This window comes from Euprymna scolopes, unplaced genomic scaffold, assembly GCF_053919585.1.
Source record: "Euprymna scolopes isolate OS-2025 unplaced genomic scaffold, ASM5391958v1 sca667, whole genome shotgun sequence".
NCBI lineage: Eukaryota > Metazoa > Mollusca > Cephalopoda > Sepiida > Sepiolidae > Euprymna > Euprymna scolopes.
Window position 1 is genome coordinate 582 of NW_027633732.1, and position 14,561 is coordinate 15,142.

The 14,561-nt window shown below is 37.3% G+C and overlaps 7 protein-coding genes across 7 annotated transcripts; all 7 read right to left on the reverse strand.

Moving 5' to 3' along the window:
* Positions 1-1,471: 1,471 nt before the first annotated feature.
* LOC145275215 (aminodeoxychorismate synthase component 1-like) lies at positions 1,472-2,590 on the reverse strand. Its single transcript, XM_080127641.1, has one exon. The coding sequence runs from the start codon at positions 2,588-2,590 to the stop codon at positions 1,472-1,474; it is 1,119 nt and encodes a 372-aa protein (XP_079983767.1).
* A 39-nt stretch (positions 2,591-2,629) lies between these two features.
* On the reverse strand, positions 2,630-3,691 carry LOC145275216 (endolytic murein transglycosylase-like). Its single transcript, XM_080127642.1, has one exon. It carries the CDS (start codon positions 3,689-3,691, stop codon positions 2,630-2,632), a length of 1,062 nt encoding a protein of 353 aa, XP_079983768.1.
* A 43-nt stretch (positions 3,692-3,734) lies between these two features.
* LOC145275218 (fumarate hydratase class II-like) lies at positions 3,735-5,105 on the reverse strand. The gene has a single exon (XM_080127643.1). It carries the CDS (start codon positions 5,103-5,105, stop codon positions 3,735-3,737), a length of 1,371 nt encoding a protein of 456 aa, XP_079983769.1.
* A 76-nt stretch (positions 5,106-5,181) lies between these two features.
* On the reverse strand, positions 5,182-7,473 carry LOC145275219 (NADP-dependent malic enzyme-like). Its single transcript, XM_080127644.1, has one exon. It carries the CDS (start codon positions 7,471-7,473, stop codon positions 5,182-5,184), a length of 2,292 nt encoding a protein of 763 aa, XP_079983770.1.
* Positions 7,474-10,397: 2,924 nt separating this feature from the next.
* Positions 10,398-11,009, reverse strand: LOC145275220 (energy-coupling factor transporter transmembrane protein BioN-like). Its single transcript, XM_080127645.1, has one exon. It carries the CDS (start codon positions 11,007-11,009, stop codon positions 10,398-10,400), a length of 612 nt encoding a protein of 203 aa, XP_079983771.1.
* Positions 11,009-11,692, reverse strand: LOC145275221 (putative ABC transporter ATP-binding protein plu3849). The gene has a single exon (XM_080127646.1). The coding sequence runs from the start codon at positions 11,690-11,692 to the stop codon at positions 11,009-11,011; it is 684 nt and encodes a 227-aa protein (XP_079983772.1).
* Positions 11,693-11,780: 88 nt separating this feature from the next.
* On the reverse strand, positions 11,781-14,390 carry LOC145275222 (sarcosine oxidase subunit alpha-like). Its single transcript, XM_080127647.1, has 2 exons — positions 13,032-14,390; positions 11,781-12,827 (listed from the first exon to the last, which is right to left on the reverse strand). The coding sequence occupies exons 1-2, from the start codon at positions 14,388-14,390 to the stop codon at positions 11,781-11,783; spliced, it is 2,406 nt and encodes an 801-aa protein (XP_079983773.1).
* Positions 14,391-14,561: the final 171 nt, after the last annotated feature.

Consider the following 14,561-nt stretch of genomic DNA (forward strand, 5'->3'; position numbering starts at 1 on the left):
GAGCTTACAGAGAGGTTGTAGTCATTTTTTTCTACATCTTGATTGTGTATGTTGTTTGTTATATGAGCTATAGCTTCCTTTTTGTCAAAAATATTGATAATGCTTTGTATGTGCTTATCAGTTAGCACATTATTATTGGTTTCTTTTTTAAAAAAACTTTCTCCACTGGCATCGATAAACTGGATATTGTTGTCTAGTTTGTTTTTGGCTAATACCAAAATATTAACCCCAATAGATGTACCATAAAATAAATTTGGTGCGAGTGATATAACCGTTTCTACATAGTTATTATCAACTAGATATTTTCTTATTTTTTGTTCAGCTCCACCACGGTAAAGAATACCCGGAAAACACACTATAGCCGCCCTGCCTCTAGGAGATAAATAATGTAATGCATGTAAAATAAAAGCAAAATCTGCCTTAGACTTAGGGGCTAATATACTTGCTGGGGCAAAACGTTCATCGTTAATAAGTGTAGGGTCATCACTACCTACCCACTTTATAGAATAGGGAGGGTTAGAGACTATGGCATCAAAAGGTCTATCATCTTGCAAAAGAGGGTTGGTAAGGGTATCACCTAGCTCTATTTGAAACTTATCATAATTAATATTATGTAAAAACATATTCATGCGAGCAAGGTTGTAAGTGGTGTGGTTTATCTCTTGACCAAAAAAACCACCTTCTATAATATGCTCATCAAACTGCTTTTTTGCCTGTAATAATAAAGAACCCGACCCACAAGCAGGGTCGTAAATTTTATTAACCTTCTTTTGCCCGTAGATAGCCAATTTAGCTATTAGCTTTGAAACACTTTGCGGAGTAAAGAACTCACCCCCAGATTTACCAGCATTAGCCGCGTAGTTTGAGATTAAAAACTCATAAGCATCACCAAATAAATCTATTTGGTTGTCTGCAAAATCATCTAACTCTAAACCTGCCACCCCTTGTAAAACAGCAAAAAGCCTTTCGTTTTTTTGTGGCACGGTGCTTCCTAGCCTGTTGCTAGTGGTATCAAAATCTGCAAATAAGCCTTTTATATCACTTTCTGACTTATAACCATTGGCAGAGCTTTCTATGGCAGAAAAAATACCTGCTAAATCTGTATTAAGACTCTTGTTATTAAGTGCATTTTTTACCACATTTTCAAATAATTGACTGGGGTAGATAAAATACCCCTTAGATTTTGTTACATCGTGTTTTATTTCTTGGGTAATACTTTCATCTGATGTATTAGTGTAGTCAATACTTTCATCATCTTTCTCCATATAAGAGATAAAATCTTTACTAATAAACCTATAAAAAAGTGTTCCTAGTACAAATTGTTTAAAATCCCAGCCATCTACAGAGCCACGAACGTCATTGGCTATTTTCCATATTTGGTTATGGAGTTCGGTTCGTTGAGAGTGTTGATTTTTATTATTTTCCATATTTTTTATTTCTTATCTTTGGAGTTATATACATAAAAAAGCCTCTACATAGAAAAAAGCAATCTAGCTTTAATTAGGCTTTCTTGATATTCTTCTTTTCCCGTGGAGTCCCATACAATACCACCTCCTAAGCCAAATTCCGCCTCGCAATTGCGTTTATCAATATATACGGTGCGGATAGCAACATTGAATTTTGCTTGCCTATTAGGTAATAAGTAGCCAATGCTACCGGTGTAGATATGGCGAGGTTCTTGCTCAAGATTATGGATAATCTCCATAGATTTTACTTTTGGTGCACCGGTAATGGAGGCACAGGGAAACATTGCTTGAAAAATATCCACTACAGAGCGATTGGTGATGGCACTCACTGTGGAAGTCATTTGTAATGCAGTTGCATATTGTTCAATGGTGTGTAAGGATTCAACTTTTACGCTCCCTTTTTCGGCAATCCTGCCTAAGTCATTACGAATCATGTCCACAATCATGGTGTTCTCTGCCTTGTTTTTTTCAGATTGCTCTAACCATAATGTGTTTTTTCTATCCTCTTCTGGCGATTGCCCACGAGGGGCTGTACCTTTCATTGGTCTGCTGTGTAAACTCTTGTCATCTAATTGAAAAAATAGCTCAGGCGAGGCAGAACAAATTGCCCAATCATCGCTTTCTAAATAGGCTCCTAATTGCGTTTGCTGTTGTGGAATGAGATTAAGAAAATATGCAAAGGCATCACCGCTAAAGCTACCCTTCAGGCGATAGGTGTAGTTAATTTGATAGCAATCACCATTTAACAAGTGTGTTTTAATTTTTTCAATATCTTGTTGGTATTGTCTCTCGCTAATGGAGGACTGCCAGTGTATTTTTTTACATGCAGATGAATGGCTTTTATCAGCAATTATTTGTGGTAAGTCAATAGCTTGATAGCCTGTGTAAACGGCAAAAAAACAGCAGGGGATTTTTTTTTGAGAATGAGTATGCATCATCATATCAAATGCTGCAGCACTTTCATAGGAGCAAAATCCAACGCAATGATAACCCTGCTTAGTATATTCCTCTGCCTTATTTAAAACAGGAATCACCTCATTGATTGCATGAGCTTCCAGTCTATCAATTGGATTTTGATAAAGTACCCATCGATTATCCTGAGAATTAAAAAGAATTGCTTTCATACATTTCAATAGGGATTATTATTTTTCCTATATGATTGTTTATTTTTTCTTTTTTCTTTTCTTGATAATCTTCCAATAACGATCCACTGCCTTAGAATGTTCTTCCAATGAAGTATTAAAAATATGCTCACGACCATTTCCCTTAGCAACAAAATAAAGATATTTACTCAAGCTGGGATTGAATGCCGCATAAATAGCTTTTTCACTTGCATAAGCAATGGGATAAGGTGGCAATCCTCTTATGGCATAGGTATTATAAGGGCTTTTAAAACGCAAATGCTTCGAGAGAATCCTCCCCTTATATTCATCGCCAATCGCATAAATCACTGTTGGATCTGCCTGTAGGCGCATGCCTCTTAATAAACGATTATGAAAAACACTGGAAATAATTGGATATTCGCTAACTACAAAGGTTTCTTTTTCAATAATTGCTGCCAAGGAAAGTACTTTATATTCATCCTGTAAACTTGTAGTTAATGAGAGAAAAGATGAGTGCCTTAATGGATTTTTCTGATAGTTTTTTAGCTCTCTTTCATACACAACTCGCATAGCATCACGAGCTCTTTTTAGTATGTTTATATCAAGCTCACCCTCGGGATAATGGTAGGTATTTGGCAAAAAAGCTCCATCCAAAAATTTATCATTAATCTCTAATCGTTGTGCAACGGCTTTATTTGATAGCTTTTCTATGCTGTGTTCGATATTTTCTAACTGAGCGAGTTTTTCTCTTATATCACTAAACTTCCAGCCTTCAATAATAGTTAAACGGTAATCAACAACATCGCCTTGATGAATTTTCTCAATCACATCAATAGGGGTGTTACCTGAGAAAAATTCATATTTCCCATATTTTAACTCTTTACTCCATCCCTTTAGGAAAAGGTAGCTAAGAAACCAAAATTGAGAAGGAATAATTTTTTTCTCATGTAAAGATTTTGCAATACTTTTTGCATTTTCCCCTTTCTCAATGGAGACCGTTACAGAAATTTCATGAATGCGTGAATCAAATAGAAAAGGATTGTAATAGGAAAATAATACTTTCCCTATCATCGCAAGCACAATGATTAACCAGTATAGTGCTAGCAGTCTTTTCTTAAGCATAGCGTTAAAAAATCTGATATTAGCTTAGTCTTTCTCTCGTTTGTTATAAACGAGTTAATTTAGCAGGATCTAATAAATTTTCTAACTCTTCTCGGCTTAACTCTGTTTGCTCTAATGCTACATCCAATACCGGACGCTTACTAGCATAGGCTTCTTTAGCAATTGCCGCACCTTTCTCATAACCAATGACACTATTTAATGATGTAACAAGAATGGGGTTAGCAGATAAATTTTTATCAATATTATCTTTATTGACTCTAAACCCTTTAATTGCTTTATCTGCAAGCAGCATAGCAGAGTTAGTCAGTAATCCAATGCTTTCTAATAAGCTATCTGCCACCATCGGTAACATGACATTTAATTGAAAATTGCCCGACTGTCCACCAATAGTAATCGCCGTATCTAAGCCAATCACTCGTGCAGATGCCATGCAAACTGCCTCAGGAATCACTGGATTTACCTTGCCCGGCATAATGGAACTACCCGGCTGTAAAGCAGGCAGGCTAATTTCACCTAATCCGGATAAAGGTCCAGAATTCATCCAGCGTAAATCATTAGATATTTTCATTAATGCCGTTGCTAATGTTTTCAATTGACCACTTAACTCCACTGCATTATCTTGCGTACTAATGCCAAGAAAAAGGTTCTGTGCTGGGTGAAAAGAGAAGCCAGATAAACGACTGATTTCACTGCAAAAAGAAGCAGGAAAATCAACATGGGAATTGACACCTGTACCAACCGCTGTACCACCAAGCGGTAAAGCAGAAATACGAGTTAAACTGTGATTTAAACGTGATTTAGCCAATTCAATTTGTGTTGCCCATGTTCTTAATTCTTGACCCATAGTAATTGGCATGGCGTCCATCAAATGTGTGCGACCAGTTTTTACCACTGATTCAACCTCTTCTGCCTTCTCCATAATCACATCATGAAGATGGGCTAAGTTTGGCAGTAATCCTTCAGCCACAAATAAACATGCTGATACTTGTAAGGCTGTGGGAATCACATCGTTTGAACTTTGTCCAGCGTTGACATCATCATTCGGATGAATGGTTAGCTCCTCACTTGAGGCTAAACTGGAAAGTACTTCGTTCATATTCATATTTGAACTCGTTCCCGAGCCAGTTTGATACACATCCACAGGGAAATTATCCAAATGCTTTCCATCAATAATAGTTTGTGCGGCTTCAATAATTGCTTGAGCTTTTTCCTCACTCAACACATCTAAGCCCACATTTGTTCTGGCAGCAGCTTGTTTAACCATGGCTAAAGCTCTAATAAATGCTTTCGGCATTGTTTTGTCACTGACACCAAAATTTTCTACAGCACGCTGTGTTTGTGCACGCCATAGTGCATCCTGAGGAACTTTTAATTCCCCCATACTATCTTTTTCAATACGATATTGTTGAGTCATAATACTATTATTACATTCAAATTAAATTTTTCCTTATGAAATGAAAATTACCTATAAGCATTTCTAGTTTCCCTAGCTAAAAAAGATCTCCTGATGTGGATTGCAATTGGTTGACTGTTACCGTTGCAATATTGTACAAACTACGAACATTGGCAATTTTACTAACAATACTTACTGGCTGCTTAAGTCCCATAAAAATTGGACCAATCGTAAATCCATCATCAGCAGAAGCACGAAGCAGTCGATAAGCAATATTTGCCACATATAAATCTTGCATAATCAATAAATTCGCTCTCCCCTTAAGCGTATTACAAGGCAGAATCTGTTTGCGTTTTAGCTCATCTAAAGCAATCTCAGGACTCATCTCTCCTTCAACATTTAAATTGGGATAGCGTCGTTTTAATAGCTCAGTTGCTCGCCGCATTCTTTTAGAACTCTCTGAATCAGAGGATCCAAAGCTATTATGAGAAATCATTGCAATATTTGGTTCCAAAGAGAACTGACTCACCACCTGAGAAGAGAGATTAGCTATCTCAACTAAACGCTCTTCATCTGGAAATTCAGAAACACGAGTATCGGCAATAAATAAAGGTTTTCCCGATAATGGTACAGCATTCACTGCAACAGGAGCATTCACCCCATCTTTTAAACCAATCACTTGTATCACGGTTTTTAAATCCTCATCAAACACGCCCGTAAGTCCGCAAATCATAGTATCCCCAGCACCCATACGCAACAGCATACTTGCAATCACCGTGCTACTTGTACGAAGTAATACCTTTGCTTGCTCTGGAGGAACACCATTTCTTCCTGCAATATGATGATATTCTGTATGATATTCACGATACCTTGAATCATTTTCTGGATCGACTACCTCAACATCCTCATCTAAAGAAAAGGTTAATCCATATCGTTTAACATAGGTTTCAACAACCCTTCTACGAGCCACCAAAACAGGCTTAGCAATGGAATCATTAATAAGCATTTGGGCAGCATTTAATACACGTATATCCTCACCATCTGCAAAAATAACTCTCTTTAATGATTTTTTATTTGTTGCTTTAACTAATAGGCTCTGCATAATCGTGGCTGAACGCTCAACAAAAGAACGTAATTTTTGTCGATACTTGTACAAATCCTCAATTGGTTTAGTCGCCACACCTGAATCAATGGCTGCCTGAGCCACCGCAATTGAAACTTCTTCAATAAGACGCAAATCAAAAGGCTTAGGAATAATCATTTCACGACTAAATAATAATTCCTCACCTGCATAAGCATCTGCTGCTGATTCATCCGACTCACGTTTGGCCAGCAAAGCAATAGCTCTTGAGGCTGCTAGCTTCATTTCCATATTAATGGTGGTTGCATGTACATCTAAAGCCCCACGAAATAGAAATGGAAAACACAACACATTATTGATTTGGTTAGGATAGTCAGATCGTCCAGTTGCCATAATTACATCTGAACGTACTTTATGAGCCACATCTGGCAACATCTCAGGAACAGGATTTGCTAATGCAAATACAATGGGATCATTACCCATAGAACGCAACATATCCTCTGATAAAGCCCCTGCGACTGAAACACCAATAAAAACATCTGCACCATCTAAGGCATCGGCTAAGGTTCGTTTATCTGTTTCTTGTATATAACGTGACTTGTACTCATTTAAATCATCTCTCCCTGTATGAACAACCCCTTTAGAATCGCATAAAAAGATATTTTCTTTGCTAACTCCTACCGCAACAAACATCTCTAAAATAGAAAGACCCGCCGCACCTGCACCATTACAAACTACGGTAATTTCTTCAACTTTTTTATGATTGAGTTCTAAAGCATTTAAAAGACCTGCCGTTGAAATAATTGCCGTGCCATGCTGATCATCATGAAACACTGGAATATTCATCCTCTCAATTAAACGCTTTTCAATTTCAAAGCATTCAGGTGCTTTAATATCTTCAAGATTAACACCTCCAAATGAAGGCTCTAATGAGGCAACTACATCACAAAATTTATCCACATCTGTACAGTCAACCTCTAAATCAATACCATTAATATTAGAAAATTTCTTAAATAATACCGCTTTCCCTTCCATCACAGGTTTTGATGCATGTGGACCAATATTGCCTAAACCTAGCACCGCCGTACCATTAGAAATCACTGCCACCGTATTGCCTCGTGCAGTCAAATTAAATGATTCACTAACGTTATTTTGAATTTCTTCACATGCGGCTGCCACACCAGGTGAATAGGCTAAACTTAAATCATAACTGTTTGACATTGGCTTAGTTGCCACAATCTCTAACTTACCCGGTGGATAAAGGCGATGATAATCCAACGCCGCTTTCTTAATTTGTTTATCTGACATAGATTATTTGAGAACTATATAAAAAAACACATGAACAATTAAAATTATAAGAGGTGAATTTTTCACCACCATGCGAATGATAAAAAATGAGAGAAATTTATCCTAATACACTTAAAAAAACTAAAAAAATAATATTTTCCATAATTAATGAGCATTCTTAAATCAATTTCTCAATTTTCAAGCTTAACTTTTATCTCACGATTATTTGGCTTAATTCGTGATTGGCTATTTGCACGCTATTTCGGAGCAGATGGTATGATGGATGCTTTCCTCATAGCATTCAAAATTCCCAATTTTTTTCGTCGTCTATTTGCTGAGGGAGCATTCTCTCAAGTCTTTATACCTATTTTAATTGGCAGTGATCAATCTGTACAAAAAAATGCATCCATCCATTCGTTATCTCATGAACAACGTGAACTTGCCTCAGGCATTGCCGCAAGACTTTATAGCGTGGTTTTTATATTCTGTACATGTGCAATAATTGGCTCACCTTTTATTGTCTCACTTTTCGCCCCTGGATTTGCTAACTATCCAGAACAAAGCCTGCTGAGTTCGAATTTGCTTCGGATCACCTTTCCCTATCTTTTCTTTATCACCATTATTGCACTACTCAATGGGCTACTGAATACTACCGGTCACTTCATAACTGGAGCGATTTTACCAGTTATCCTCAACTTATGCTTCATTATCGCAGTACTCTATTTTCGATCTGTTTTTGATCCCTCAATTACCGTATTGGCTGTAGCTGTATGCGTAGCTGGGTTTTTGCAATTTGTTGCCCTATCTATCGTCGCTTACCGAAAAGGCTTACTCATCCTTCCACGTTGGAAAGTTTCACCTGAAAATACAGAAAAAATGAAAAAAATGGGCAGAATGTTGCTCCCTGCTCTACTGACTGTTTCAGTCATACAAATTAATCTTCTTATTGATATGTTACTGGCTTCCACATTAGTACAAGGTAGCATCTCATGGCTGTATTATGGGCAGCGCTTAATGGAATTACCCAATGGGGTATTTATTGTTGCCATTAGCACGGTTGTGCTTCCAGCATTCTCGCATTTATTAAAAAAAAATAGTGTACAAAAGTTTAGCCCACATGTGGATAGAGCTATCTTATTGGGAATGTATATAACTCTTCCTTCCATGCTGGGACTAATCTTTTTTGATCAAGCCATTATCTCCCTGCTCTTCCAAGGCGGAGCTTTTGGTGATAATGATGTTATATATAGTGCAAAAGCCCTCTCAGCCTATGCTCTAAGCCTTCCTGCCTTTATGCTAATCAAAATCTACTCCCCCTGCTTCTTTGCCTATCATGATACCAAAACACCTCTCATTTGCTCAATCATTTCAGTGTTTGTCAATATTACACTGAGCTTACTACTCATTCAATCACTCAATCACGTTGGCTTGGCAATTGCTACTTCTGTATCTGCTTGGGTGAATGCCATACTACTTTATAGCTTTCTTCTCAAAAAAAAGAAGGTGTTGTTTTTCAATCAATTCATGGAGTTCGTTAAACTGCTTTTAATCAATGGTATATTTGCTTTCTCTCTCTATCAAGCAAATCACTATTTAGCAACATGGCAGACTTGGGATAAATGGCAACAAAGCATGACTTTATTTGCCATCATTCTAGGAAGTATAATCGGCTATTTATTACTTAGCTTACTGCTTCGCTTAAATTTCAGACAGTGGCTAAACTGGAAAATCAGCCTGTAAAAACAACTCACTAAAGCTATGCAAGTTTAATTTTTAGGGTGAATCAGTGGATAGCTTTTTTTCACGGTAACAATCACTAGCGAAGCAATCAACACCTTAACTAAATCACCGGGAATATACGCCAATGAGCCAATGAGTGTTTTATCCAAAGGAGCTCCTATCTTCATTGACAAAACTGGTGCACCAATGGCATAAACAATAATAATTCCACATCCCACACAACATAGAAAAGCTTTAATAAAATTTAAGTTATTCCATAACCTTTCAATGAGTAGACCAAGAACAAACGCAGCAATTGGCCAAGCAATCAAATAACCGACAGAAGGACCGGCAAAAACACCTAATCCCCCTCTTCCACCAGCAAGTAAAGGCAACCCCAATGCCACTAAAAGCAAAAATAGGCTTTGCGATAAAAATCCACGTTTAGCCCCCAACACACCTCCAGCTAACATTAGCCCCAAGCTTTGTGCGGTAATCGGCACAGCAATATAGGGTAGATGAAAAGCAGGAACTAAACCTAAAGCAGCCATCAGTGCCGCAAAAATACAAATTAATACAACATCTTTGGTTGGGTTAGCTGCAGTCATAATTTCTAAGTATGGTTTAAATTAATATAAAAAATAGATAAGAATGCTCAACACAAACATTGACCTATTTATTACTACACACATAATAAATAACCATCAATACCGTATACTGATTATAATTCAATTACCAATAATCGTAACGGCTTTAATCTTCAACAATAAAATTCTACAATGATATTATTAGAAAAAAGATTGTTTAATATAAAAACCTTCACCTTCCAATTTGATGCTAATCCGAACAAAGGCTGGCAGGGAAAGGAGATGGAAAGATAAAGGTAAGGCAGGAAAATGGGGCTATTATTCATGAGGAGAGTGGGAAATGGATAAATTCTCAACATCAAGAGTTTTCATTTAGCAATACCTATCGTTGGAGTTTTGAACACAGGAAACAAGTGAAGCTAGAGCATCTGCGATTTGGTAAAGAGCAGCCCATTTTTCTTTTTAATTTGCAACCCATTACTACACAAAACTGGCAAGCAATTGAACCCCATCAATGCGGTGCAGATTTTTATCAAGCAAGTTTACATCTTAGCTCCTCAATCCTCACCATACGCTGGCAAATTAGCGGACCCAATAAAGATGAAAAAAGTATCTATTGTTATCGATAAAAGCAACTTGTTAACGCCAAGAACGAGCATTAAAACCACGGGAATCTAAGCTCTCTGAAATTTCAGAGGAGATACGTAATAAACGAATAATTAATGGCACAGCCAAGTGTAACACATTAGCTTTTTGCCCACGTGCTATTTGTGCCTCACGAATATCTTCCATCACAGTAATAATCATGGGTATGGAACGTAAGCAAAAACTGACGGCAAATCCAATCATTTCTGGATTTCCTCCAATCCATTTAATGGGAGATATGAACCAAGTAAAAAAATGAGTCATCTCATCTAATGTAGTCGTATAGGTGACCAACATGCTAAACAATACCAAAGTAATAATACGGATTCCCATGACAAAACCCTGCTCCCAACTACCTAAATAGGCATTGACTAAAACCGCCATTAATGCAAACATAGGAATCATCCAACCTATCTGTTTTATTCGCTGAATGCCTAAATTAGCCACTTTCCATAAAATCAAGACAATAAACAAGGCTCCGACTTGTACCCACCAAGATGAGAGGATTGCCAAAGCCGTACCAAACACAAACAACGTTCCTAGCTTAATGCCTGCTGAAAGATTGTGCAATAAGCTATCGCCCGGTACATACAGACCAATCACCATTACTCATCCTCCTCCATACTCTGCTGATAATAAGCAATAGCTTGCTCGGGTAGATCATCACAAACAACCTTACCTTTCTCTAAAACAATCACTCGCTGACACATTGTTGCAAGATTCATATCGTGAGTGATGATAATAATTTGTTGAGTAAATGCTTGTAGGTGTTTCTTTAAACGATTCACATGCCGTAAATCCAGCAATGTGGTCGGTTCATCCATCACTAAAATTTCAGGATTGCCGATCAATATACCTGCTAATGCCACCAACTGCTTTTCTCCCCCACTTAGCATGTGGGAGGAACGCTCACTTAAATGCTCAATCTCCATTTTTTGCATAATCTCTTCTGCTTTAGCTAATCGTTCTTCCTTGCCAACTCCCTGATTTTTGAGAGATAAAGCAATATCGTCCTTAACCATAGGCATAATAATTTGATGCTCTGGATTTTGAAACAAAAAGCCAACTTTTTGACGAATGTTTTTGCCTTCTTTCGCCGCATCTATGGAATTAATCAACACTTCTCCTGTATCTGCAACAAGCAGCCCATTAATGAGGCGAGCGAATGAAGATTTCCCTGAACCATTTGAGCCAATAATAGCAATACGCTGTTCTCTAAGCGTAAGCTGAATATCTTCCAAAACTAACTCGCTATTGCGATATAGAGAAACATTAGTAAAATCAATCATTTAAAAAATCCACATTGTGTTAAATCGTTTGCTAAATAGGTCGGCAAATCAGCCATTACTCTTTATGCGGGAGAAGTGTAATAAAAAACTAACAGTGAGTTTTCTCTGCTCGCAGTATACGCATGCTTTCTGTACCATATGGAGTGAGATGATAGCCTTTTTCAGCAGATAATTGCTCAATACTTTGCCATAATTTTAATCCTTTATCTGTCAACACACTCACTTCAAAAGATAATAACCCTGATAAACCCATGCACATAATACGAACCTCAAAATCCCCCCATTTTCCCTCACACCACTGCATAGGTGAAAATGCCTCATTTGAAAAATCAATATCACTGTCAACACTCTGAATAAATTCACGACTCTTTGCACCAGTTATTGCAACACTCACCCACTTCTCTGTTACGTTATTAATAACTATATCCAAATCCTGAAACTCTGTTTGTCGTCTCAACTGCATCCATTTATACACTCTATCTGTAGCATCTACCGTTGTCATGCTCATATAAAAATATTCCTCATTAATACAAATATTCACAACACCCTCGCCAAACATATTTTTTTTATCACCCATTGGGTCATAACAACCATGACCTACTAATAAGCTTAACCATGAATTACTCAGAATTTGAGATAAAAAATTTCGTGCATCCCTCCCATGAATCTCAATTTTACTGAGTGTTGAGACATCCATCATTGCCAAATGGGTACGTACAGCCGAACACTCTCTTTCTATTGCTTCTTGCATGCTTTCCTTTCCTTGAACATAGTATCGTGGTTGATAATACTGACCCACTAATTCCCACACAGGATGATGAGGAAGGTGTGCTGAATAAATAGGAGTATATCTTCTCGCATCAACTAACAAATGTTGATGGCTAGATGCAACCAATCCAAAGCTAGAATCTATATACGAAGAGGATAATATTGTGCTGGAAAACTTTTCGATAGGTTGCCGAAAAATACTTGCTGCCACAGCAATGGCATTGAATATCGATGTCTTACCTTGATCCATACCCATACCTATTGCCGTGTATTGCTGAATATCTTTCATTGAATAACAACCTTCTTGAATTGACAAAGCAATATCACTTATCTTAACGTCCATTTGCAAATCCACAAAAACATTTTTCTGATAAGGTAGATTAAAAATAGGTGGAATGGATTGCCATGCAGATTTTTTATTATTTACTTTTTTCCCTGATAATATTTTTTTACTTTTTAGTTTGCTATCTTCTAAACACGCTTGCCAAGAAGCCAAACCACATACACTCCCACAATAAATCAAACCTTTTTCTGCTATTTTTTCTTCTACTGGCAAATAGCTTTGCCTTACTGAGTTAAATGTTGACTGACCACCACAATGAATTGATAAATGTAACACAGGATCAAAACCACCGCTTACAGCTATCCCATCAGTAAGAATTTTTTCTGCATCGCCTGTGACTAGCCATTCAAACGAACCTGTTGAAGTTTGATAGCATTCTACTGGAGCAATTTCAATATCACACACCTGAGAGCTTGCACCACTGCCTAATGCATGTGCCACAATGGGGGCATAGCCTTTATAATGCATAATAGTATTCTCTTGGCAATAAGTTATCCAGTATTTTGTAATATCCTTTTCTTGTCGCAAGTCAACAATTTTAGGCTTCACATCCCACATGCATAAATCTTTTGCTAAATGATAAATGCTATCATTATTGCCAATTAGCACTGGATAGGAGGCAAATAATACCCCATCATTTACCAAATATCGACGCACTGCTGATGCCAGCATCACCCCGGGCAAATCATTATTCTTAAATAAAATTGGACGCTCAAATGTACCCGTTGCTAACACCACTTTATCCGTACGAATATGCAATAATTTTCGTACAGCCTTTTCCTTTCTTTCCTCAATGGGTAGCGTGCTTTGAATATTTTGCCACGCGAAACTAACTCCATCCTCATCAAGATTAAACACGGTGCTTTGAGTCAATACATGAATATTTTTTTGTTGCTCAACTTCTCTAATAAGTGTTTGCAATGTTTCTTGCGCATGACTATCTTGTGCAATTTCTGCCAATGTTTCACCACCCAAGCAAGTAGATTTTTCACATAAAATTACTCGTAAATCACGAGTAGACTTACTTAACTCAAGTGCCATTTGACAACCGCTAATACCTGCACCAATAATCAACACATCTGCACAAAGCGATTGTCTCAAATAATCATCTTTATCCTCTAATTTTTCTTGATTCTGAAAGATTCTTGCTAGCTCATGAATGGTTTTAGAATATAAAGTTTGTAATCCTTTAACAAAGCTAAAGTTTTTATAAAAACCCACTGATATGAGCCAATGAACGGGTTTAAAAAGTTGACGCCAATCAAAATATAAAAAGGGGTAAGCTGTGGCAGAAATAACACGCATTCCTGCATAAACATGAACCTCCGTTGCTTTAACAGTTGAGCGTTGGTTAAGTGTATTAGGCTCTAAGGTAACAAAAGCATTAGGCTCTTCAACTCCATAGGCTAAAATACCTCTTCCTCTGCCATATTTGAAACTTCTCCCCACCACTCTCACTCCATTTGCCAACAACGCTGTTGAGAGTTTTTCCCCCTCCAAAGCACGAAGTTTTTTCCCATGCCAATAAAAATCAATCTGCTTAGCAGACTGATTTTGAGAATGATTGGGAAATCGATAAGACACCATAACCTAGTCAGAGAAACGGATTATTTGTAAAGAAAAAAGCTTAGAAAAGTACCAGCTATTGATAATATCATGGCTGAGCAGTCTTTATCACTATCTAATCCTTGCCTAACAATAATCCAGTGTATTTCTCATCAAAGCTAATTCATCATCTAGGTAAATAATTAAAGGTGA